Source organism: Macaca fascicularis, chromosome 15 (assembly GCF_037993035.2).
Source record: "Macaca fascicularis isolate 582-1 chromosome 15, T2T-MFA8v1.1".
Lineage (NCBI taxonomy): Eukaryota > Metazoa > Chordata > Mammalia > Primates > Cercopithecidae > Macaca > Macaca fascicularis.
In genome coordinates, this window is record NC_088389.1 from 127,540,955 (window position 1) to 127,567,697 (window position 26,743).

A 26,743-nucleotide genomic window follows, 5' to 3' on the forward strand; every position below is an offset into this window, starting at 1 on the left:
AGCTTCCTTCCACAAGGCTATAAAATGCCTTTAAGTCCATGATCTGTTTCAATTAAAATGTTGAATCAAGGTAGACATGAATAGGCCCCGCCATTCTCAATTTGGGGTATTAGCTTCATTTCAAACTCACTGTGAGAGGTGTATCTAATTTCTGGTTATAAAGTACTCATAATCTGACAAGCTATTTGAACAAAACTTAGACCCATTTGGAATTATTTTGTGAAAAGAAAAAGGCTGTTTTACAAATTCAACTTTCTACAGATAGATAAACTGATGAGGTTAATCAATGTGGATTAAAATATGTCTCCTGTTTTTATCTTCATTCCTCTCTCTCTCTCTTTCTCTCTCTCTCTCACACACACACCTTTTATTTTCTCCAGCCTCTGCCACAGTGTATAATGCCCTATTGAGACGTGTAGGCGTGATGTGTAAACCGGATTAGCAGTATGAAAGAAGGACACACAATAAGCTGGAATTGTTTTACTTCCCTTTCATTTCTCATGCCTATATTTCTAATAAATTTGTTGCTCCAGCAGTGGGTCAAAGGGATCATGTTGCTCAGCTTCTTTTTCATGCAGGACCCAATGGCAGAGATCACTGAAATGAATGGTGTGCCTCCTAGCAAACGCAAAGCTTGATAGAGATATATTAGACAGGGAGATAGAGGCGAGGCGAGGGAAGGATGCAAAACATGTTCAAAGTCTGGGTGTTTCAGGAATACATCTCTATCCATTAGAGGAAAGCAATGTGGGTAAGAATATATTTGGAGAAAGGGGGATCAATGCAGGGGTCAACGCTCTGTTTTCTTTCAAGTTCATAGTAGGCTCTGAACATTCTCTCAGCAGTTGGTGACATGCTTAGCAAGAGAATACCAATAGCTTTTGGCAATACATAAAGTCTAATTCCCCTTTCAAGCTAGCATTTAAACCTGGAGTAATCAATGTGGAGATTTCTGGGACCTTCTCAGGACACTCCCCTCTGCCGCGTTCCCCACCCCCAGCTCACTGTAAGCTCAAAAAATGCCAGTGCTCCCGGGTTTGTGCTGTAGACCCCTCATTTACTCTTTTGTGGAGTTAGGAGCAGCTTCCCATTAAAGGAGATCAGGGGTAATTAGCAGCATTATTTTGACAAGTTGGCTAGAGCTGTTCCCTTTCCTCCAGCCTGGGGAGGGGGTAAATAAGGGGAGGAAACAGAAGGTGGAAGGGAGTAGGGGAGGGGAGTCAAGCCCAGTAGTTTCACATTTTGTAGCTGCTGAATCTCCCCCCACCCCGCCCCCGACTTCCCTGAAACCTTTTAGACTCATTTTGTACCATCACCTTTTAAGAATATACAAAAGCTGCCAATGAGAAAATAATACAGCATTCTTAGGGAGCCAAGAAAATGTGGTGGATAGTGGTACATTGGCTTGAATTGAGTCGACTCAACTCGTATTCAAGGTACCTGCTTGGAACTTCTGAAGCCCTGCCTTGACCATCACTCACATCCTGTATCCTGGGCTCCCTATGCAGTAAAAGAATATTGCATCAAATCCCCAATGCCTCTGTCCATCCCACCCTCTCAACAAGAATACTGAAGGACTTAAAATCATGTTTGCAATTCCTTGTATTTCTGGAAGAGAGTATTAAACTCAGTAGGCAAAATTATAAATGGCCCCAGGGTGAAATTACTGGAATACATTTATACTCTGCAAAAGTTAGCCAAATTACATTGAATTTTAAAGACTCATTTGGTTTGATCTGAGAAACCAGTGAAAAGTTAAAATCTCACTGTGGTTTTTCATAACTCCACCAAGTCTGCCTCCCACAATTGCTTACCATTGGAACATCCCAACACAAAGGGCAGATGTTTTATTTCATTGTCATCATTTGGATAATCTGATGTCACTTTTGAAATGTGTGTGGCGTGGCCATGGATATTTGTAGTATTGGAACAGAGAAGTGGGGAGATGTGAGGGAATCCAGAGAGCTTAAAGCATCTGCTTTGAAAACGACACACTGCAATGAAAAGTCTTGGATCATGACTGGGAGACCAAAATGACAATTTATGCATTGAGATGAACTTTACCTGGAAAGGGGAAATGGAACACTCAGCTCTTGCTTCACAGAGGCTGGCAACTCCTGCTGGCTGATAAGGCCCTAAGTTCTCACTTACTTGGTAACTGTCACAAGGGGTGCCACGAGGCAGAAGGGCCATTTAAAGGGGACTGTCTTCCCGGAGGACACCTTAGCAGGTCTGGCTGCCCCAGTCAGCCTCATCTCAGGTCTGTGGAATCCTTGTGGTTAGTTGAAGTTAACAAACCCGGTGTGGCACAGCAGTCCCCTGCACAGGGCATGCATATTAAAGCCAACAATGCTTACAAATGTAAATAAGGGCAGATTGATTAGGAACAACATTATCGCTGGGAATGTCGCACTCGCATGCATCAGCAATGAGGCAAATTGGGGGCAGCCTCAGCCCTGACCACCCAAGTCGAGCAGGCTTTTACACTGGCTCCTCTTCCCTTTCTTAAAACGTTACAGAAACAAGGCCAATTAGATCCTCAAAGTAATTCATCTCTGAGTATGAAAAAAGCAGACCACAGGGGAAGCGGCGGGTGGGGGGTGGGGAGATTAAGATAGCGCTCGTTAGAGCCGAGGCTCCGGAGTGCGTCCTGGAACCCACGGGGAGAATTTACAGGCCGGGACCATTGTCTGAGATGCTGAAAAGTTAACCCATCAAACAGCGGGCGAGTGGGCTCGGGGCACTGAAAGCTCCGGAGATCAATGTTCAAAACGTTTAGGAATTAAGTCAAACTAAGGGATATGGGCCTGAGTGGAAGAGGCTTTGCCACTGAAATGACGTGCATGTGGCAGCCGCGGGAACCAGAGGACATGCAGCCGCGTGCGGAGAGTGAGGCGGATCCATTACCGGCACACTGCTTACCATTTCCTTCCAGAATTCCTTCATTCAAGCAGCTATACCGAAATCCCTCTAGTAAAAGATTGAGACGAAACACTAATAGTTTTGGGCCAAAACGTGGTGGAAAAGTTTGAAAAGACAAACATAGCAACGAGTCTATGGCTACATGATTCCTTGCCCTCCAGCAAGCTTGAAATATAAAAAGGCTGACATGCAAAACTAGGGGTACTACCCCCCTCCCCCAGTTTTTAAAAAGCAATTTCCAGAAGCAAGCACACAGTGGTTCGACTTGAAGTGTCTGCATAACCGTTCAGTAAGAAAAGCTAGACTAGTAAACCTCTTTTCCTGTTTTGTGCTATTTATCAAACCTAATAAACATCAGGATCGTACTCAAAGATGAAACTGGAAATGTGTGGAGCCGTCTGCGCTCTTTACCAACGCAGTGTCACTTTCGTCGCACGCTGCCCGCCTGCCTTCCGAGTTTCCGCAGCCCTTCCCTGAGCCACTCACAAAATCACGTGCTCCTTAAGCGGTCTGAGTTTTGAATTTCCGCGCTGGCCCGGTGCTCAGGTCCCCCTCCGGATCCCGCGAACGCCCCCAGACACCTCCACCCCGTCTCCCTCTCTTCCTCGGGACGTCCCGCCCTGCCCCCGGTACCGCACTCGGTTTGCGGGTTAGGGGGTCGGGGGCAGGGCCTCCCCCTGAAGCCGAGGAGAGGCTGGAGGGAAGGTGGCCGGGCTGGTGGGGGAGGGAGCGGGGCGAGGGAGGAAGGAGAAGGCGCAGGCCGGGGGAAGGAAGCGGGGAGGGGAAACCGCGGGGGAGGAAGGAAGGAGGCGGGGAGAGCCGGCGGACGGGCCCCCTGCGGGAGCCGCATAGACCGCCCCGGTGGCCGGCGCGCCCCGCCGCAGCCCCCAGCGCGCCCGGGCCGCCAGCGCGGGGCCGCCGAATGGGCAGGGACTCGAGAGCGCGACCATTGGCCGGCCGCGGGGAGGCGGCGCGGGCATTGGGCAGCGTAAGGGGGCCGGTCCGCCTTCAGGAATGTACTACGGCGCGTCCGGCACGTCCGTCCGCGCCGGCTGGGCGCGCGCCTCGCCTAGGCTCCCGGGAGGCCGCGCTGGAGGCCCGGAGCCCGCCCGGCGCACCCGCCTCCCTACCTGCTCTGCCCCGGCCGCGCGGGCGCGGGGAGTCCCGGAGCCGGGCGCGCGCGCGCGCACCCGGGCACACGTGCGCGCGCACACAAGGCCTCCCGGCGCGGGGTCACGTGGCCACCGGAGCTCCGCCTTCTCCCTGCTCCTCCCCCTTTCCCTCCATCTGGGTTTCTTTCTTTCCTTTCCTTTCCTTTCTTTCTTCTTTTTTTTTCAATGAACACACACCGTGTGCATCTTAAAGCCACACCGCCCCATTTCACGACTTCACTAGGCTTCTTGCTACTGCGGGTCCTTCTGCAGTTCAACCCCGTTTTTTTTTTAAAAAAAGAAAGTGAAGCAAATGAAGGGTTTGCGGGGGCTCCTACCGCAGGGAGGAACGTAGTAACTTGCAAACGTAAGAAAAACACATTCCACTTTCCGAAAACAAAATTTTTTAAAAATAAAAAGCCTAGTTGTGTAGACGTGTCTGACTCCAGGATCCACCTCAAAGGGTCGCGTGTTTTCCTCCTCCGCGGGAAGCGAATCCCCGGGATGTCTTGGTGACACTGGACGCGGTGTCGGGACAAACCCTCGCGATCCGCGCACAGTTTGTTTTGAATGAATCCAACATCGGGGCATTTATAATCTCCAACGTCATACTATTATTAAATATAACATGCATACCGGGTTTTGTAAAAAACTTACTGTATAAACATCTGGTTAATAAAAAGGGGGGTACAAATGAACCCAAAATAATCAGGAAAACTTTACTCTCTCAAGGAAGCAATTACGTTTCTCTGAGTTGTAAAAAAGGATTCTGTTGTTTCTCTTTTACTTATGTCACATTCGAGATTCAAATAAAAACGCCTCTGCCTCTACAAGACTGCTTCGGTGTCTGGATTCCACGTTTATAGAACACTGACTCCTTCAAACCAAGACTGTACTGTCGGTTTTTTTTTTTTTTAAGTTGGGGGAGAAAGCGGCGGGGGGAGGGCAGACGGATTTGAAGAAAGGGTGGCTTTTCCCAACGTCTTTGCTTTCCTCTTTAACTTTCCATTCTGTTTATCTTAATGCGAGGCGTTGTTCCCTGCAAGAGCCTAAGTCTTCCCTTTAGTTATAAAAGAAAAGAGAGGAGGAAAAAAAAATCTGGCACACACTGGCGCACTATCCAGCACGCTGTCATTATTGGTGCAGGCCTGGGAATGCGAGCCGGACCTCCCAGTATTTGCTGCAGCTTGAGGCCAAGGTGCCTCTGAAAGGCTTTTCTTTGAGGAATTTCAGAAATTGTTTAAGCGCTTAAAAAAATATTACATTTCCCCCCGTGTCTACCGCGAGGCAAATGTTCGTGTGTGTGCGTGCGCGCGCGTGTGTGCGCGCAAAGGGCATCCCACAAAAAAGAAGACACTGTTGAAAAGAAAAGGAATAAGAGAGAAAGGAGGGGGAGCATTCCTTAATGGAAGTATTGCATGCGAGAAGGTTGGCGCTCTCAGAGGCTGCCCCGAAGCCGGGGATGCACACACTGGGTTGCCTACCTGGGTGGTCTCTCTACTTTGGTGAGCTGTTGCTAAGCAGCTAATAATAGTCATGTTTGCTGAGTAATTTCTGCCCTCCGCGAGCCAATCGCGTCGCAGAAACCCAAGCCATCTGACAGCCCCGGGGGCGGGAGCTCCAGCCTTTTTCTCTTTCGCTCGCTCTCTCCCCCTCCACCCCCTCCCCTCCTCCTCTTCTTTCTCCAAATGGAGAGAGTTCTTTTTTTTCTTCTTCCATCTCATCTATTGAATCAAGGAGCTGCTGCGGCCGCTGCCCGCTGCACACACACAGAGCGGAGTCCCCAGGTCCCGGGAGCGAGAGAGGCGCGCTGCACGGGGACAGAATGGTCCAGCGGGTTGCCGAGGAGCACAAGAAAGCAGAGTCCGGGACCGAGCAGCCACCGCGAACCCAGCAGCCAGAGCCCGAGCAGCCCGAGCAGCAGCTCCTGGATCCGCCACCGCCAGCAGCAGCCACCGCGGGAGCAGCGGCAGCGGCGGCTGCCCCGGCCCGGCAGCGCTGAGACCCGCCGGGCACCCTCGGACCCCGCGGCGGCGGCGGCTCTGCGCTTGCCCTCCGCGGCCGCTCGGGCGACCCGGGAGGCGCCGAGGGAGGCAGCGCGGCCGGCGGGAGCGACGGGGATTCGCTGGCTCTTTCTGCAGTGAAGGGGTCGCGGCGCGGGGCGGGGGGCGGGTAGGGGGTGTTGGGGACCGCAAGGAGTGCCGCGGAAGCGCCCGAAGGACAGGCTCGCTCGGCGCGCCGGCTCTCGCCCTCCCGCGAACTGGATGTGGGCAGCGGCGGCCGCAGAGACCTCGGGACCCCCGCGCAATGTGGCAATGGAAGGCGCAGGGTCTGACTCCCCGGCAGCGGCCGCGGCCGCAGCGGCAGCAGCGCCCGCCGTGTGAGCAGCAGCAGCGGCTGGTCTGTCAACCGGAGCCCGAGCCCGAGCAGCCTGCGGCCAGCAGCGTCCTCGCGAGCCGAGCGCCCAGGCGCGCCAGGAGCCCGCAGCAGCGGCAGCAGCGCGCCGGGCCGCCCGGGAAGCCTCCGTCCCCGCGGCGGCGGCGGCGGCGGCGGCGGCAACATGGCCTCGGCTGGTAACGTCGCCGAGCCCCAGGACCGCGGCGGCGGCGGCAGCGGCTGCATCGGTGCCCCGGGCCGGCCGGCTGGAGGTGGGAGGCGCAGACGGACGGGGGGGCTGCGCCGTGGTGCCGCGCCGGACCGGGACTATCTGCACCGGCCCAGCTACTGCGACGCCGCCTTCGCTCTGGAGCAGATTTCCAAGGTGCATTTCAGACTCTCTCCTCTCCTCCCACTTTCTCTTCCCTCCTCTAACTCTTTGGGATCGCCCCCGCCACACACACACACACACAAACACACACACTCTCTCTCTCACACACACACACACTCACACCTCTCCAGGAAAAGCAGCAGACAAGTGGGGATTGAAAAATTCAAACCCTCCCTCTAGTCCTGGGAGGAAAGGGCTGTCTCAGGTCCGCAGGGGGTGGAGGTGTGTGCTTGTGTGTGTGTGTGTGTGTGTGTACACACACCCTCCCCGGCGTGCCTTTTCCGGAGCACTGGAAAGCCGTCCACGGCGGACCACCTCAAAGGCGGCCGTGGTACTGCCCTGCCCCGTGCCCCCTGCCCTGGAACTCCCTCCTCCTGCGCCCCTGCTCCTATTTGCAGCCTAAACCCCTGTAATGCTGCCACATTTCTTAACATCTTGGAGGGGGAGGCGGAGTGGAGAGAGGCGGAGAGAGGAAGGGGGGAGGGAGCCGAAATAAAGGTGGTTTCCTTTTTTGGCAGCCGGTTTTGCTTTTGTTGAGCATGAAATCTCTGCTCCCTTAAAAAATTATTCTCGGAAAAAGACATTCCCCGTGTTTTCCAGGTTTTGAGCCGCCTCTCCTCAGGGCCTGGTAGGGGGAGGGAAAGTTGTAAACAAATTGCCACCTTAAATTCGCGGTGCGAGTCTGCGGAGCGGCCGGGTTCATTGTGTTTACGAGGCTCGCTGAAATGTGTGGAATCCGGGGAAGGCGAGCACCCAGACGGGGGCCCGCCGGGGCCGCGGCCAGCGCCGGGGAAACGCCGCGCCGGGGAGCAGCCTGCGCCGGCCTGGGCCCTTCCCTGTGCACTCGGCTGTTTTTTACGTTTAACCAGAAAGGAAGGGAGAGGAGGGAAAGATCCATGTGGCCGCCCTCTTCCGATCACAAATATTGTCGTAAGTTGCAGATGGCTGCCCCACTTCCTAATTCAGCTCACACAGCCTCTTCCAACGCTGTGGAAAAGCGTCGGGAGTGGACTCCGGCGGCCGCGCTCACCACGTGGATCCCCACTTACTACCACTCTAGGCGGGGGTCCAGTTGGGGGAACCCGCAATATGTTGTTCCCAAGCGCGCTCGCCCCTAGCGCCCGTCCCCGAGGGTGATGGACGGAGCAGGACTGGTTTGCTGGCTCCTGAACCTTGGGTTCCATCGCTGGGATTACGCAGCCCCTCCCTTCTCAGGTCTGGGGTGAATATTGCCTGTGTCTAGTGGTTTCTCTCCTCTCTACCTCGGCTTCCTCTTCTCCTGTATTGCAGCCCCAGTGCCCCAAGTCGTACTCAGGGATCCCGCGGGTGGGGGCGCCCTGATGTCCCCGAGGTGCAGCTCCCACGCTGCGGCCCGGATTTGATTTATGACCGAGCCCGCCCCCCCCCCCCCATGACGCTCAGGTCCGCCAGGGCTGCAGCCTCGAGGGCGAGTCCGTGTGCCGCGGACACCCGCGCCCCCACGGCTGCTGGGGGCTCACCGGGCGGGTGCGCGCGACCGGGCGTGGGCGCGCGGGCCGCGACTCCCCGGCGCTCACTCCTCCCTTCTGCTTCGTCCCCAGGGGAAGGCTACTGGCCGGAAAGCGCCGCTGTGGCTGAGAGCGAAGTTTCAGAGACTCTTATTTAAACTGGGTTGTTACATTCAAAAAAACTGCGGCAAGTTCTTGGTTGTGGGCCTCCTCATATTTGGGGCCTTCGCGGTGGGATTAAAGGCAGCGAACCTCGAGACCAACGTGGAGGAGCTGTGGGTGGAAGGTAAGAGCGCCCGCCGCGGCGCCCGCGCCCCCGGCCCGGTCCCTCCTCGCGGTTGATAGAGATATTCGCCAGCGCACACCTAGAGCCCGGCTGCGGCCGGCGAAACCCCCTGCCCGCACCCGGGGGATTGTTTATTGTTTGGGCGCCTGGCCGGGAGCCAGGCCCGCCCGACAAAGGCCGCGCTGTAATCTACTCGGGGCGCTGCGCCGGCCGAGGTGTGGTGGGAGAGAGCGGCGGGGGCGGGCCGGGGGCGCGGGGCCCCTCCGGGACGGACCACTTCGCGCGCCGGGGGCTCCCGGGCCCGCCGCCGCCGCCGCCGCCCGCCTGGGCCGCGCCCCGAGACGCGCCTCGGGGCTGGCCTCTCCCGGCCGGGCTCCCCGGCCCGGCTTCCTTCTCCTCCCCACCCCCACCCACCGCGTCCAAAGAGAAAGGAGTCGGGGGAGCCAGAGGCCACCCCTCCGGCTGGCTGGAGTGTGCGCGCCCCCGGCGGCCGCGGCCGGCGCGCTGGGGAGGGCCGGGGGCGGGCGCAGCGCGGGCCTGCGGAGGCGGCGGCGTGTGTGGTCCTGTTTTTGGACAGCTTTCAACTCTGAGGGAAAAAAACATTTGTCTCAAGGTACAAAAAAAGCGGGGTGGGGGTGGAAGGAGTGGAAAAAAAAATAGTAAGGCACAGACTGGAACGCATGTTTGCAAAGTAGATTAATGTTTCCTCGCGGGTGGGGGCTTTTTACATGGAATTATTCTGGGAGAAGGCTGCATTTTGCAGGCAAAGGAAAGAAATGTTTTAAGAACGCGGGGTTGAAGGGACCTCTTGGAGGGTTCTGCCAGTCTTTTATCCACGGTCCTCAGTTTTAGAGTTCTTGGGACCTTTCTTAGCAAAGCAGTTGCAGATTTAAAATAGATGTGTATTTTTTCGAAGGCAAACATTTTTACGTTATTTTGGTGACACAGGTTTCAATTTTTTTACCCTGCTGGTTGTTTCTTATTTATCTTTTTGGCAAATTCCAAGTCCTGCTATTTGGAATCATTTTAACCCTAAACACCACTTGGGGCATCCCTTACCTTACAAGAGGGTGGTAGGGGAGAGCTGAGGTGACTATGTAGATATTTCAAACCAAAATGCCTGGAGCATTCCTCCGGACGGCCTGTGGAAGCCTCGGACTTATGCGCCTAATCGCTTCAGTGATCCCTTTCAGGATGCTGTTGGAGACGAACCCTGGAGAATATTTCCTTAATCTCTCCTTGTTTGTGAAGATTCAGCTTGCGGAGTTTTGCAAGCCTGTGGTGGAGTTGGAGTATTTAATTGAGAAGTGACAATTAAAATAATAGTCTACATAATTAAGACAAAACATTCCTGCCTTAAGTAGTTTGGTAATTAATACAAAAGCGTTCTTTGGATTGAATCCATGGAGTAATTTACCTCAGTTCAGCGATTCAGTATCGATGGTAGATAAAAGAAGGGTTTTATCGAGCAGCTATTATGCTCCTAGCAACAAGTTTCCTGAGCACCTATGATGTCCCTAGCACTGTGGTAAGCACCGTAAGAGACTCAAGTGTGTGCGACACTGCACAATTTAAAACTATTAGAATTCGATGCATTTGGACTACATTTGGGTTCACAGTTTGAAATGGGCTGTGAAAGTTACAAGAGGGTGGTAGAGGAGCTTCCATGGAAGTGGTGAGGCAGACTCAGGGGTGGGGGAGAGAATTGGAGACGGTGGGGGAAGGAGGGCATTTTAGGCGGGGGCATGACACACCAGCAGGGGCCCCAGCTGAGGAGTTTGGAAGTGATGTGATTGGCTAGACTGTAGGGGCACTGCCATAGATTCTGGGACAGAAGAGGGCCTGAGAACAGGGAGGGCCGGCTCATCCACCACTTTCCACCACTTGATCCCACCTGTATTTGTTGCCATCTGATGAGGATGACAAAACGCGATTTTGTGTTCTTAGCAAGTTTTCAGTGGACCTTTAACACGTCGAAGGAGAGAGAATGTGATTTATTTTCTTAACATTGCATATTTCTGGAAATAACTTGCTTTCTGCATAACACGACCCATTTCAAGTCCTGGAAGGAGATGCAGTGTGCTTCCTAGCAGTTTTGTGGGAGCTGCCAGTTGTGTAGTGAGAGGGAGTAGAGGTTTTCTTTTTCAGTGGACTGGAGGACACTTCTGAGGGGCACGCTCACTTTGCTTGCTTTTGGCAGTTCCAGCATGGCTCACTGGTTCTTGGGCCAAATGTTATTTACTCAGTACTAATACTATCACTTGTTGAGCAACTGCCATGTACCAGGCATTTGTTATATATTATCACATGCCTTACAACTCAATAAAATAGCTGTCTATTATTACTTTATTTTTTTTTATAACATGATAGTGGATGTAATGTCTTTATGATGAGGATTGTCCCATTTTACAATTTTACAGATGGGAAACTATGGGTTGCTGTGTGTCTCCAGGTCTATTTTGCCTACTGATGACATAAGTCACTTGTTCTCCTGTTGCCCTGTCCTTGATCTCTCATTCATTCATTCATTCATTCATTCATTCATTCTGTGCTAGATTCTCTCTCCCCCTAAAGAAGCAGCGAGTTTCGTAAATGCAGATAAAACCAACTAGATAGGTGACTATATGTACTAGCCGTATAGATTTAATTTCATTTGAAAGCAGAAGTAACTGTGTAGAGATCTTGTTTGTGACACAGTGAGCTGAGTGTTCACGTCAGCAGTAAGTAGTGTGAGCATTTGCATTCAGAAGTGAGAAATCTGCTGTCCTAGACCTCAGTAGACGTCCGTGAATTAAATTGAGTAGCAGCTCCAAATTTAAGTTCATTTTGTGCATCTGTCTCATAGATAAATTCCTCATGGCGATCAGTAGAGAAATCTGTTAGATGGGGCTTTGTTAAGAGGTACGTTGTTCTGAGAGTTCTAGACATGAATTTTTATATGAACTGGGCAAGAACAGAGTGCTTGCTACACAAAAAAACGAAATGGATAGAGGTAGCATATTGCCCTAGTTAGAAAACAACAGAAGAGAGTAAAGTATGAGATTTTAAGGGGAGAGGGATGCTGAGGGATAGTTTGGAAGAACCTCTTTCTCCTGCGATTTACAATCACAGGAGCGTGTGCGTGCACATTGTCTTATTCTGCATACCCTCCTAATTGCCAAAGTCATGTTAACGTTATCTTTTTAATACAGCCAGCAAATTAAAGGGATCAACTCGAAAGGCTATATCTTCAAATTGACTTGCATGCTTTGTTTAACATGCTGGGGAAATGTGGCTTTATAAAGAGTTAGACTACATCAGCCACATTGTGCAGACTAATGTATGCTAGATGAGGAAGAGTCCGTGTGCGTGCGTGCGTGTGTGTGTGTGTAGGCATTGGTGATAAGAATGATTGTATTCTGTTGTTAAAATGTCCATATAATGCTTGCCTTTTAAGAAACTGTCAATTACATGTTAAGATATCAGCTTGAGTTTTATGGTTATAGTGTTTGTAGATGAAAATTGTCAAATCAGTTTCACATATATTGTGGAGTAGTGAGGTTTGATAGAGCATATGTTGACTGATGCAGTGGACATCGGCTATTGCAGAAACACACGACCATGGCAGCAAGGTGGGGGAGAACCTAATTGTCATTGTATAAAAACAGAAGCGTTCATTCTGCACATGTTCTCAGTACCACCATTGGCTCTGCACCGCCATTGCAGAAAGCTCTCCAGAGAGATGTTGGTGAAAAGCCACAGTCTCTGCCCTCAGGGGAACTCCATCCAAACATTCAGTAGGCACATGGACTGGTGTGTGGGTGGTTAACATGAAGGACAGCAGTGCCAAAATGGCAGGAAAATCGGGGACATCTTCCAGGATGGCCTCAAGGGTGGAGGCCTGAGCCAGGCACAGGGGCTGGAGGGGAGGGGATAGGGGCTTTCCAGGCAGGAGGAACAGCATGGGCAAAGGCTCAGAGAACAGGAATGTGGTCTCCTGGAGGGCAGCCATTGCCTCCCTTTGTGGGGTGGTTGAGATTGGGTGGGAGCCTGGAAGCTGGGCTGGTCCCTCAGGGCCATTTCACAGAAGTGTCCCTGCTTGGGCTGGGGGCTGTCCGCGCTTCCTGCTAGCCATCCCTGTCTCATGAGTGTGCTCACATGTTGGCCTCTAGTGTTTTCCCTGGAGCCATGAGTGCTTCACCTGGAGCTCACCCTTCTGGGCACAGGCTGGTATTATTTTTAATCTTGCCTGTTTCTTTGTTGGTATTTCCTTTTTGTTGAGCAGTTTTAGCCCATCTCCCTCAGTATCTATTTCTTTTCATATCAACTCCCTCACTCCAGCCCTCCCTCAGACATAAGTTTCTTGTCAAGCGTCTCCAGCGATAGAACATTCAGTTATCTCTCTGAGCTTTTTGTTTTTTCTAAAAGCTTGCCCAGCTCCTGGCCTCCTTTTCTGCAGAGGGCAACAGCCTTGAAATGAATCCATCTTGCCTTGGTGTTTGGGTGTTAACATTGCTGCAGGCCAGCGTCATTTTTTTTTTTTTTAAGGAAAATAGAAGAAATTGTTTTTTTAAATACTGCATCATATGTGTAAGTGCTTTCAAGTTTGTACCTTGCTAGTGTTAACTCTTTCAGTGTTCTTGAACTCAGGCAGTCAGTTGTAGGAGATAACTGAGTTTCACCACTCCTTCAATTTGGAGCAAGGTCCCTCAGCCTCAGGACTATTGATGTTGGGGCTGGATCATCCTCTGTTGTCGGGGGCTGTTCTGTGCACTATAAGATGTTTAACAGCATCCTGGCCTCTACCCACTAGATGCCAGTAGCACCCTCCCAGTTGTGACCACCAGTGTTTCCAGTCATTGCCAGATGTCACTGGGGGAGAGGGTGTACCAAATCATCTCAGTTGAGACCCACTGGTTTAGATGCTAAAAAGATTTTGACTGAAAGACCCATGCTGTGCAGATGGAAGACGTTTACTATGATGCATTTGTGGCTACAATGCATTGCAGAGATGCAAGAGTATTAGTCTCTTCTTTAAGATAACCCCCCCATCCCATTCCTGTATTTACTGACCCAGATAACTGCTTTTCTTAGAATGACATTAAACATCAAAGAAAAACACCATGACGGGTCGAAAGAGGAAAGAGGCCGTGGCAGAAAGAAATGCTTTGTATTTGGGTACCTTTTGGTGGGGGATATCTAAATTTGCAGAAAGACTGGTTCCACCTCAACCCCAATAGCCTGAAGGTTTTTAGCATGAGTGACCTTCTGGAAAGCTTTAATAGAAGACACCACTGCCCTTGTGCATGTTGAAATAACAGCTCCTTCTGAAGCCTGGCTAGCGTGTGAACTCTTTGGTGGTGTCATTCTCCTCCAGCTGCTTCTGTCACAAACCACTCCCCCATGTCCCCCCAGGAGCCCTTATGGAGCAGAACCAAGGGACAGCAAGGGACCAAGGCATCCCAGCCAGAAGGGCAGAATGGACTCTGCTGTCATTGCCCTTCCGCAATGAGCACCTCGTTTCTTTTCTCTGGGGCTGCCATTTTGGGGGCATTTCACAAGGGACAGGAAGAAAAATGCAGCTCCTTTCTGCTCCCTGGACCCTCCCCTGCCATACATGGTTTGAAAGGAAGAATATGCTTAGATGGGTATTTATTAGTTTCCACTAGTGCGTATGCACATTTAGGTGGAAGAAGTTGTGGGGTCTCTTTCACATTTGGAGAAAAACAATTGGAAATGCAAAGTTACCAATGATTGTTTAAAAAAGAACAAATAGCCCTCAGGTGTCTTCTCCACAGGGCAGTTGACCCTGCGAATCCTCCCCATCTCTTTGCTATCTGCCATTCTTGACCCTTCAGCAAGTTGAGGGGACAGGTTGGGTAATGGGGTGTTTCAGATACATCAGATGCCGCCCGGAGGTTCCAGAAGATGACAGCTTCCAGATGTATGAACAGCCTGATCCGTGTGTTTAGATTATGCGCCACAGCTGATGCCGAGATTAATGCTGGCTGGACAAGCCACGGGAGATTTGTCTGGTTTCCACAATGCCATGTTTATGTTTCATTTGGGTTTCTCCTTCAAAGCTGACCTGCCTGTGACCCCAGGCTCTGTCCACTCGGGGCAAGCTGAAACTTGTCTGCCCTGCTCTCCTGCTTGTATTGGGGTAGGGGAGAGTCACTGCCCTGCTCTCCTGCTTGTATTGGGGTAGGGGAGAGTCACAGTTGGGCTCTGGTGGCCGCCTCCCGCCTCACCATGCTAGCTATCTGCCCAGATTTAGCCCCGATGAGTGTTCAGTTCTACTCGGGGATGTGTTTCACTGTAAAAGGTTTTTTGGCTTTTAAAACAAATATGGAAATATTATAAAATAACTGTAAAGGGGACCAGATTTAACAGAAGCCACTTTGCATAAAGGTAGTATTTTAACTTCTGGCACTCTTTTGACACTATTTAGGGGGAGAAAAAGTTGAGGGAATTCCAGCTACGTCAGACACCCCCACATAATAACCTTAGCTGTGTTGTCCTATTATAATACTGTTAATGTTTCCTGTGCCCCTCACTGGCTCCCAGAACCTCTGCTGCCTCCTCCCCCTCCCCCCTTCCCTCCTGCCCTTTCTCCCACCCACCCACTCTAAGCTGCCCACGTCATTTCCTTCCAAGTGGATCTCTGCAGTTACTAGTGTGAACTCTGAAATGGTTGTAAGTCTGGCTAATCACAAACTAAGAGGAGGGAATGAGAACATTTATTATTTCAAGCCAGCTGCGGGAGATACTAGATACAGAGCTGCCATTTGCATCCTTGGCATTCTTATTTTGGTTAGGGTTGGTTCCAAGACCACACTCTTTGATGGGTTCTTGGCAGAAGATGTGATTACCCTGTTGAAGAATCATGACTTTTTTTAATGGACTGCTGAGGCAACTTTAAAATCCATTGACACGTTTCTTCAACCCGTACCACACCGCCAGAGAGAGCGGGAAATAAGTCTTGGTCCCCTGTGCTTACCGTGGCGCGTGGACAGTGGAAGAACCGGGTTCCGAAGCATTTCTGAGACGGTGAGTGGAGCACAAACCATGGCTTTCCCTCCCAGGTGCCCCACTTCAGGTTTTGCTTGCTTAGAACTCCCGCGAAAGCCAGTGGGCACAAGGAGCTTGGCTAGATCGAAGACGATGGAATTCCTTATCCAGATTTTATGGTCCATCCTCACCAGAGGTCTTGGTTGACATCCAGAGAGCAGAGGGCTTTGCTGGTGAGGGCACTTCTGCCTGCAGGAGGAGGAAGCTCTGCGGGATTCTCTCGGTGGGAACATTCCTTGAATACACAGATATAATCAGGGTCATCAAAATATAAACACTTCTGTTACTTTCTCTTCTAATCTTTGAATTTGGGTGCTTATGATAATACTTACTGGATTTTTTTTTCTCTTAAATTGGATTTAGGGCGCCTTTTTTCCTTTACACTGCAATGTCTGATGCCTTCCATAAGCAGAATAACTGCCATTGAGAACCTGCCGGGCTGTGGTGGGGGATTTTAGGAGTCTGGTGTACAGGAAGATGCGCCCCATCCTTAGTCCCTCCAGGAAGGAATATGACTGTTTCATTTGGGGTTTAGAGCGTGGCTGGAGAAACAGCTGACATGTGTTAGGGAAACTATTGTTGGTGGGCAGTCAGATACCTGCTAATGAATGGCAAGTTTGTTGTTGGAGAGATTTATAATGTGGGGGCAGGACCTTATTTCTAATCCAGAAACCCAGGTGTGAGTTGGCCCAAATAGTCCGCTCTGCATGTGGGTCCTGTAATGCCACTGCTATGAAAGCAAGGCTAGTGAGAAGCAGGTCCCCATACCACAGTACAAGCTTTATTTATTATTGTTAGGATAAATGAAAAGAAGCAGTAGACTTACCCAATTTAGCAACCAAGATAGTTTTCAGTTATTAATGAAACATGTACAAAAGTAAGCAAAAGGAACTGGAAATGGGCTTTGTTAAGTCAATGTGCATGGCTTTTTTTTCCCCTTAAATCATTGCTTAAGGGCTTCTGGCCCCTAGCTCAGGAATCCTGCCCAAAAATGCCAGATGTATTACACAGTCAAGTATTGCAATGTAAACACCGCTCCGTGCCACGAGGCAGGGTGGTCCATCTCCTATTTAAGAAGAGTGCGATATTGAGAGGATGGGGGCTGGGGGTAAACCCTGCGCTTTGCAGTGAGCACAGTAGTGGTTGTGTCATTTGTGTTTTTGGCTGCACAGTCAAGATTTGAAACTACAACACCCAGAAAAACACATTGGAATGGCAAAGAATAGCAGCTTGAATTGGGATGCCAAACAAATCAAGATGTGGCTTGGATAGTGTTGCTTCATTGGGTAGGAGAAGTGTTTAAAATGTGGGACAGAATGGAGGGTGGGGAGAGACAAGAGTGCTCTTATCACAGCAGCATCTTTAAGTTGCACGAGCATCCTGTTTTTCATTTGCTGGTGGTTAAACGGAAAGGTGAGCGGAAGCGAGGCTGAGGACCCGAGCCTCGGGGTGACCTCCTCTGTGGGAGGAAGCCCCCAGGGTGGGTGCACCTTCCAAGCGTGGAAAGCTGACGGGTCGCAAAGCCAGTCTGGTGTCGTGCAGCCCGGAGGGGTGTAGCCCACAGTATATTCTGGAGTAAATGGCCTTCCAGTTTTCTCCTGCTTTCTGCATTTCTGAAGTAAGGAGTCTGCTAATGATGATTGTTTGGAGGTGAGAAAGTCACTGGCACTTTGGGCCACCTTCCGGTAAAACGTGTCGTACGATGCTGCCAGCAATGACAAGAAATCGGAGTGCCCAGATAGTACCTGTCCATCCAGATAGCCTAATACGAAGCAGCCCTGAGACTGACTACATTCGGGGTTTTTAAAAATTAATATGCACATTTTTGTGAGTTAGGAAGAAATAGGATTTCAGTCTGAATTTGGGGAATTGTTGAAATACCTGCACCAATATTCTCCTGATTAAGAAATTTATTCTACAGAGTGATCTGAGGAAACAGCTCTAAGAAATGGTGATGATAAATACAGGAATTTTGAGATGAAGGAAAATGTAGGCTTCTTGACTCCCTCTTTCTCCTCCCACCACTGTTTTTTTTTCTTTTGTGAATTCTTCCACATTCCCACCCCCACTCCCTGATTTCCTCTGCTCCTTTAGTGGGAAACCAGCAACCTTCACAAAATAGACTCAAACATCACACAGCCTCTTTTTAAATAGAGGCTTTCTAAGAGAAAATAACAAAAGAATTTTTCCTAGCTGCCTAAGAAATTCTTTCTTTCTTCTTACTTTATTTTCCTCATGAGATTTACACGTTGTTGTAATAAATAAAAAATGATAAATACGATAGCATCATTTTGGTCTACACATGATCCAGAAAAAAAAATTGCACATGTTTAATACCTTGCTTAATTGCAAACAAAGCTTGCAATTTGAGAGAATTGGGATTAGGGCTAAATATCTATTAACTGCTCTTTCTAGAGATTTGGGGAATAGGATGACCCTTTTTTTTTCCTTTTTTTTTTTTTAATAGGCTACAGTTTCACATGGCTCCCAAAAGAAATCTCTCTCCCTTTTTGTTTCCCACACCAATTGATTTATCATTTTGCTTGCAAGCAGATCCAGAATGTTAGGGCAAGAACACACTCACTTTTTTCTCGTAACTTTTTTGTTGCGGACCGAAACCAGTTGACTTGAATAAATTTTTCTGAGGCCTGAATGTAGCCAGCAACGTGGAAAAATCTTGCCATTCAGGGCCGTCTGAATGTACATTTCAGCCACACAGTAAGCTGCATTGGGAGGCGCTGGACTGCTAAATGCAGCCATTTTTCGCTGCAGCGAGTTAGACAGGTGATTAGCATAATTAGCACCGAGCAGCTATACATATGGTAATGCTGAGTGTGTAAATGCCAGCTGCGGTGTAAAATTTATGTCAGGGGTCGGCAGGGCTGTGCGAAAGTATTGTGTTCCAGCTGCAGGTCAGGGCCGCCAAAGCTTACCTCCTTTTCTCTTGTTGGTGAATACGCCAAACAGAAGAGAAAGACAGAAATATAACAGATACGGCTTTGATGGGACAGCCCAGTTCTGTGCAAGAGGGACTGCTCTATAAAACACACACTCGCACACACTTGCAGAAATCCCATTACTTTCTGTAGAAATTGTGTGTTTACTTCACGCAGGGTCCAGATGAGTGGGGCCAGGATGGAGGTAGGTAAATGATTCCCTGGGAGGAAAAAAATTCAGTCATTGAAGTTTTAAAAGGAGTTAAAAGTTCTGTTTTGTTTTTCTCTCCATCCTTTTACCTCCCACACCATTCCCTCCACCACTCTCCTGCCCACATTGTCTTATTTCATGTTAGATGGGGGGATGTCCTTGCTGGATGGGATAGCTTTGGTCCTTCAGAAGAAGAGGACTAACCATTCTGGAGGTGTTAGCCTTGAACAAAATATAAGGTTTCAGCAGTGCAACTCTTCCCAAACTGTTTGACTAGCTTTAGAAAAGGGCTAGAAGGCTTTTTGTGGGCTTTTTGTTCTTCCTCTGGGTAGTTATACGTACTCGCCTACCCATATTTACTCTCCCTACCTGCACTGTCAGACCCACCAAATTCTTCATAGATTAAAAAAAAAAAAAGAGAATCACATAGGTTTCTTGTTTGAAAGAAGAATAGTCTTGAATGGCTCACACACTGAAATGCATGATGTGGGAATGTATTGCTGTGATGAGTTGATACATTTTGTGGGAATGTATTGCTGTGATGAGTTGATACATTTTGCACTCCAGGCATTTTCCTCTGCCACGCCCCCAGCTCCATCCTCCCCCCTTTTTTGGTTGGTGGCTATAAGGAGTGGTGGTGTTGACAGAATATAGTTCACACCACGCTGACCCGGTGACGAAACTTCCTCACAACACCAGGGGGTCCTTATGTACCGGCCCCTAATCCAGCTAATCCTGATGGCAACAAAATCATGAAAGTGGCCCCCAGTGACGTGAGTCTCCCTGCACAGATGCAGAGGGAAGGAACAGTGCAGGAGATAAATGAGGCCAGCGTGGTGTTCCCCGGAGGCCAGGGAGCCTGCGTGCGAAGGTGGAGACTCGCATTGTCTTCTCCCCCGTGCGGGCTCAAGTGGGAGGCCAATGAAGAGAGGCGCAGGCTGGATAATGGCAAGAAGACTGTTGAGAGCTGAGAGGCGATGGCAGCCCCACAGAAGCTGGGAGAAGGGAGCTGGGGTTAATGTTATGCAGTGCCGGAGTGCTGTGATGGAGAGCCTGCCGGGGAAGCACTTGGGTTTTGTTGTTGGTGGTGGGTTGCTTTCTGTTTCTGTTTTTTAAATGAAGACTTTAGGAGGTTTCAGCCAAGCTTGATGAAAACACGCTGTGTTGGTTCCTGGGTTCTGCTGCCTGGTGGAGCGTGGCCTCTGAGCCCGCGTGCGCTCTGCATCTCACCTCTGGGCGCGCCCACTTCCTGCAGAGCGCCGGGACCTGGGTGCGCACCTGCCTGCCTGTGGCGCTGGAGCGGCCTGGTTGCACCTGAGGTTGTGGTAGAACCTGGGACAGTTCCCAGCTTGGAAGGTATAGGCCGTTCCGGATGGAAGACATTTCCGCCTGTGCCCTGCAGGAAGTCAGCGACGTTCTTGGGCCTGTCTCAGGTGGCGCGGTGCACAGCCCTCGTTTGCCAGTGTGGCAAGTAACCAAAGAAGAAGGGGCCTCCTGGCAGATGCAGCGTTGTCTTGGGAACTCGTGGCTCCGTGGGAGCTGGTGGGAGCCGCGACAGGCAGCAGGTCCAGCGTGGGCAGAGTGCCGGGCTGACCTGATTGCATCTGACAGGGCGAGCAGGTCTGCGCAGGGAAAGCCATTCAGAGGCAGCAGCCTGGGCAAGGCTGATAACAGATGGCACTGCCAGCAGCTGGTGGGGGCGGGGACGCTTGCTTCCGGCACATGCGCGGTGCGGGCCCGGCGCCTGCGCACTACCTGCGCCCCGCCCGCCGCGTGCGGGCCCGTGCGGGTGTCCTGTTTTGGTTATGGTTCGGTGGCTGTCCTCTCGCTGGGCTCACTTCACGAAGGCACATTCTCTTTGGGCTGCCTGTAGCGTTTTTCCCATGGCAGCACGCAGGGGCACAATCTCACAAGGAGAAAAATGGCCCAGAAATTTGGGCAGCTCCTGAATGAGAGGGGTGGGAGAGGACTAAAAATCACAACCCGAGCGTTTTCAGCCAATTGCCCACATGACTGGATCTTCTTTTTTTCGGTTGTAAAAAAGAGGCAGTGGTAATAATTTTGCAGTTACACCCGCCTAGAGATTTGTACTTTTTCGGCCTCACAGTAACTAAATGCAACATTGAAAGGAGGACCTGAGCAACTAAAAGAAAAAGAAAATCTCTCTAGAGGCTGTTAGATAATTCATGGGATTAATCAAATGCAAATGCAACGCTTGCATATACACAGACCCTATTTTCCTAATTGGACTCTGAGTGGGTACTTTTCAGGCTGAAAGGGTCATTTGTTTTGACTGATTGACTTTTTGAGGCTTTGGGGGGAATTAATAACTTATACAGATGACTGCCTGTTCCCAAGGCTCTGTATTGAGACCGCGCATTCATTTATTCATTCAGCACACTTGGTGTGCCATGGCCCTGCTGCCCCTCTGCGTCCCTCCCATACGGAGGTGCATGGGCAGGACTTGAGTTTTGTGGAAAATAACTTTAGTTGGTCCCTCAGATCATCTTTATGTGGATCACAATAAGCTTTTGCTGAAAGGTTTTTGTGTGAATGCCACAGACGTTTCTTAAGCTCTGTGCAGAGGCCTGCGCTCAAGAGAGGGGCACAGCAGGGAAGCGTGATGAGGGAAACGTCGCTTGTCTACAATGGACTGGAATCATATTGACCTAGAAGTATGGGCCTCTGGGTCAGCTGGCATCCCACCTGAGCTAGCTAGCCTTTCCTCACTTTGGAGAGTTAAGGCTGGCTGTATTTGGAGATGAGAGGGTCCTCAGAGCTTGATCAAAAATACTGGCAGAAGTGATGCTTCTTTTGCCTTTCAAAGATTTGGCTTAAGCCTTGGATTTCTGGAGAATAAGATGGCAGAATTTGCAGGTAAAGAGGCTGAGGGCTGCATGTTCTCTGTGTGCTTTCATCTGCACCCTCTAAGACAGGCCCCTCTGGGGACCAGAAGGAAAATGAGGCCTGTCCACTGCGGCCCCGGGAGCCCTGTTGAAAAAACCTGCATCTCCTCACTGGGTGAGAAAAATCTTTGGGGCAACATGGTTGTACTTTAAATAAAAATACGGATTATTGTCATGTTTCATGCATTCTAAAATTCTAGCTGTGAGCATAATACAGGATGAGTATCCCTTATACAAAATGTTTGGGACCGGAAGTGTTTGGGATTTTGGATTTTTTTGGGGGGTGATATTCACACATATACTTAATGAGATAGCTTGAGGATGGGACCCAAGTCTGAACATGAAATTTGTTTGTGTTTCAACTGCTTTATGCATCTAGCCTGAAGGGAATTTTATACGATATTTAAAATAATTGTGTTCCAGAAACAACGTTGGTGTACATTGAACTGTCTAACAGCAAAGATGTCACGATCTCAGCCACCCATGTGGACAATCTGGTTGTGTGGTATTCCCATCCTTCCTGACTTAGAATTTATATGCTAGCGATAAGCAATCATTTTCTTAAACTAATTCGCACATATGTACTTACCAGTAAAAAAAAATATATCACGTTCCATTAATGCAGTGAAAAAATAATGTGTTCAGGGTACCCAGGCAGCCCGATAGCATCACCAGATAAATAACTGCATCAGCGGCTAAACAACGACAGCTTCCGGCCTCCACCTGCAATGATGTGTTTTCACTGAGAGGTTGCTGTACACCAGTTTTATTTTCTTAGGCGAGAAGAAACGTCAGAAGCAGTGGAAGGCTCAGGGAGTGGGTCCTGTAGGGGTGAGGAGGCATCTGCTGGATGGCTTTTCAGAATGTTTCCTCCAGCATCACAGGCCTCATTAACAACAGACATCTTAAATGTGTCTCTTTGATTTTAGGAAATGACATGACTTCCTGTTTGGTTGTGAATGCACAGTGCGTTAGTTGTCGATAAGCCCATCACACATTTTCACCGGGTCGGCTCTAGTTACTTTTTGTGCAGTGGTGACAGTGTCGTCTTCATGGTTGTGAGCCTGTTTTGACTGTGACTGACTACATAAGGTCAGGTGTGGAATTTTCACGTGGAGCATCCTATCGGCACTCAGGAAGGTTTTGGAGCCTTTGAGACTTTCAGATTAGCGATGCTCAACCTGTCTAGTGTGCTCTGTGGAATTTGGTGCTCCTAGACTACCTCCTCCTGCTGTACTCAGGTTCTCAGCTGGTGCTCAGAAGCCATGAGGCTTGCAGGGCACTTGGATTCTGGGTTAAAGGGTCAGTTCTGCCTCTTACTAATACGGTGGGTAACCCTGGGCAAGCCACCCAAACTCTGCAGCTGTGCCCCCTCCCCTGTAACATTAGGGCAGTGAACCAATGTCTGTGACAAACGCATGGGTGAACAGACGCTTGCTCAGCTCTCGGGTAAGGGTCTGGGAAATTTCACACACATCGTCAGCTCAGGCTCACACAGCCCTGTGAGGTTTGTCACAGCAGTTGTCATCCCTGTTATCCTCAGCAGCGTCAGGGACTTGTCCCAGATCTCTCTGCCAGTAGTGGCAGTGCTGGGGTCTTCTGGTCCCCATTCTCACCTCCTGCCTGGCGTCTTCCGGTCCCCATGCTCACCTCCTGCCTGGCGTCTTCCGGTCCCCATGCTCACCTCCTGCCTGGCGTCTTCCGGTCCCCATGCTCACCTCCTGCCTGGCGTCTTCCGGTCCCCATGCTCACCTCCTGCCTGGCGTCTTCCAGTCCCCATGCTCACCTCCTGCCTGGGGTCCGGTCCCCATGCTCACCTCCTGCCTGGCGTCTTCCGGTCCCCATGCTCACCTCCTGCCTGGCGTCTTCCGGTCCCCATGCTCACCTCCTGCCTGGGGTCTTCCGGTCCCCATGCTCACCTCCTGCCTGGGGTCTTCCGGTCCCCATGCTCACCTCCTGCCTGGCGTCTTCCGGTCCCCATGCTCACCTCCTGCCGGGCGTCTTCCGGTCCCCATGCTCACCTCCTGCCTGGCGTCTTCCGGTCCCCATGCTCACCTCCTGCCTGGCGTCTTCCGGTCCCCATGCTCACCTCCTGCCTGGCGTCTTCCGGTCCCCATGCTCACCTCCTGCCTGGCGTCTTCCGGTCCCCATGCTCACCTCCTGCCTGGCGTCTTCCGGTCCCCATGCTCACCTCCTGCCTGGCGTCTTCCGGTCCCCATGCTCACCTCCTGCCTGGCGTCTTCCGGTCCCCATGCTCACCTCCTGCCTGGGGTCCGGTCCCCATGCTCACCTCCTGCCTGGCGTCTTCCGGTCCCCATGCTCACCTCCTGCCTGGCGTCTTCCGGTCCCCATGCTCACCTCCTGCCTGGCGTCTTCCGGTCCCCATGCTCACCTCCTGCCTGGCGTCTTCCGGTCCCCATGCTCACCTCCTGCCTGGGGTCCGGTCCCCATGCTCACCTCCTGCCTGGCGTCTTCCGGCCCCCATGCTCACCTCCTGCCTGGCGTCTTCCGGCCCCCATGCTCACCTCCTGCCTGGCGTCTTCCGGCCCCCATGCTCACCTCCTGCCTGGGGTCCGGTCCCCATGCTCACCTCCTGCCTGGCGTCTTCCGGCCCCCATGCTCACCTCCTGCCTGGCGTCTTCCGGCCCCCATGCTCACCTCCTGCCTGGGGTCCGGTCCCCATGCTCACCTCCTGCCTGGCAGTGCTGGGGTCTTCTGGTCCCCATTCTCACCTCCTGCCTGGTGCAGCTGGCCCCAGCTTGATGGAGGAGCAGCAATGATCAAAATATTTCCAAAGACGTAAAGAATACGGGTTCAAAGGGCTTTGCAAGTGGAAAGCAGAACCCCAGTATAAAACGTTATTTTGTGTCTCAGGATCCTGAGATAATGATTTTTCTTGAGTCTTCTTCAGAGGGGTTATTATTTTATTGTTAATATAGGAGGACTTCAGAATATGATGAAGGTGCATATGATTATTTTTATAGTTGATTAGTATTGATACCTAATACTGTATATATCTGTGGTGTACATGTGATGTTTTGGTATAAGCATATGATGTCTGATGATCAGATGAGGGTAATTGGAGTGTCCATCACCTCAAACACATTCATCACTTTTTTGTGTTGAGAACATTCTAAATCTTCTCTTCTAGTTATTTTGACATATACAACATATTGTTGTTAACTATAGTCTCCCTACTATGCTGTGGAACACTAGAATGTATTCCTAACTGTGTGTTGGTACCCGTTAACCTACCTCTCTTCATTTCCCCTCATTCTTCCCAGCCTCTGATAACCCTCATTCTGCTCTCTACCTCCATCAGATTAACCTTTTTTTTAACCTCTCACATATGAGTGAGAACAGAGATGCATATTATTTTTTTGCATTGAGTTTGTTTTTAATTCATATCTCTACCAAGTAGCTCTCATATCTGTTTTTCTCTTTTTTTTTTTTTTCTTTTTTTGTGTGTGTGTCACATAGAAGGTTTTGTTTTTCTGGTTTTTGTTTTGTTTTGAGGTGGGGTCTCATGCCGTTGCCCAGGCTGGAGTGCAGTGACACAGTCACAGCACACTGGACCCCCCAACTCCCGGGCTCAGGCGATCCTCCCACTTCAGCCTCTGAAGTAGCTAGAACTCAAGGCAGCTTCCACTACTCCACAGCTGTTTTTTTAACTTTTTATTTGTAGAGATGAATATGTTTATCTGTGTTGCCCAGACTGGTGTTGAATCCTGGCCTTAAGTGATCCTCCCACTTTGGCCTCCCAAAGCGCTGGGATTACAGGCATGAGCCACCATGTCCAACCATAGAAATTTTTAATTATACTCTTTCGTTGTAGAAAAATTAATAGAAATAAACTTAAAAAAGCAAAGGAGGTAAATATCCATAGCCCAGCCAGGCACGGTGGCTCACGCCTGTAATCCCAGCACTTTGGGAGGCCAGGAGGGCAGATCACAAGGTCAGGAGATCAAGACCATCCTGGTTAACACAGTGAAACCCCGTCTGTACTAAAAATACAAAAAATTAGCCGGGCGAGGTAGCGGGCGCCTGTAGTCCCAGCTACTCGGGAGGCTGAGGCAGGAGAATGGCGTGAACCTGGGAGGCAGAGCTTGCAGTGAGCTGAGATTGGGCCCCTGCACTCCAGCCTGGGTGACAGAGCGAGACTCCGTCTCAAAACAAACAAACAAACAAACAAAAAAAACAAAGTTATTCATAGCCCACCACACAGCAAAAATGGCTATTAACTTGGTTCCCTATACCTACATCTACATAACAGATACTGGATTTAATAGTTATTTTCTTCTGCACTATTTCATGAACATTAGATTATTTTTAAAATACGTTAGGACTTTGATCCTGAAAATGGAAAAGAGTCATGCCTGAAATCCCAGCACTTTGGGAGGTCAAGTCAGAAGGATTGCTTGAGCCAAGGAGTTTGAGCCCAGCTTGGGCAACATAGTAAGGCCCCCGTATCTACCCAAAAAAATGAAAAAGTAGCTGGGCATGGTGGTGTGTGCCTGTAGTTATAGTTATCTTGGGGGCTGGGGAGAGGAGGATCGCTTAAGCCCAGGAGGTTGAGGCTGCCATGAGCTGTGATTGTGCCCCTGCACTCCAGCCTGGGCGACAGAGCAAGACCTTGTCTTTAAATAAAGAGAAGAAAAAGAAAGGAGAAACCTACTTCTCCAAGACCATGACCTTCATCTCAATCATCTAAAATGGGTTCTGGGGAGCTTCCTGGGCTCAAAGCTTCACACTTAGGGATGATAAGGTAGACAGCAAGGTAATGAACAGCTTTCAGCTGTCATTCAGCAGTGATTTAGGAGAGGTGTTTGCTAGGGTAGCAAATGTCAGACGAGTCTGTAAAATTGCTCTATCCTGGAGGGTTTCTGTTTCTGGCAGCTCGTTCCAGAGCGTGTTGGGTGAATACTGATGTCAGGATATATGAGTGTCGTGTACTTTATGACACAGTTATACCCAAGAAGGGGCTGAGTCTACCAGTGCACGTGGTAAATGACACAAGACTTAATGAC

The 26,743-nt window shown here is 50.3% G+C and overlaps 1 protein-coding gene and 1 long non-coding RNA gene across 8 annotated transcripts in view; one reads left to right on the forward strand and one right to left on the reverse strand.

The window, feature by feature from the left end:
* The window catches only part of PTCH1 (patched 1), a 76,117-nt gene that overhangs the window by 1,972 nt on the left and 47,402 nt on the right, over positions 1-26,743 (forward strand). For 4 of the 7 annotated variants that reach the window (XR_012424953.1, XM_065530876.2, XM_074018004.1 and 1 more), the window contains exons 1-2: positions 5,731-6,834; positions 8,421-8,613. Coding sequence is in view for 4 of the 7 variants with exons in the window: in XM_065530876.2 (XP_065386948.1) it covers positions 6,634-6,834; positions 8,421-8,613 (394 nt within the window). In the remaining 3 variants the exon portion in view is untranslated. Of the gene's footprint in view, positions 1-5,730; positions 6,835-7,571; positions 7,771-8,420; positions 8,614-9,129; positions 9,227-26,743 lie in introns of those variants that run through there. The other 3 variants (XM_065530878.1, XM_065530877.1, XM_074018003.1) reach the window with 3 other exon arrangements.
* LOC135967501 (uncharacterized) lies at positions 1,834-3,846 on the reverse strand. The gene is made up of 2 exons (XR_010581668.2): positions 3,409-3,846; positions 1,834-2,970 (listed from the first exon to the last, which is right to left on the reverse strand). It is a non-coding gene; the product is annotated as an uncharacterized lncRNA (long non-coding RNA).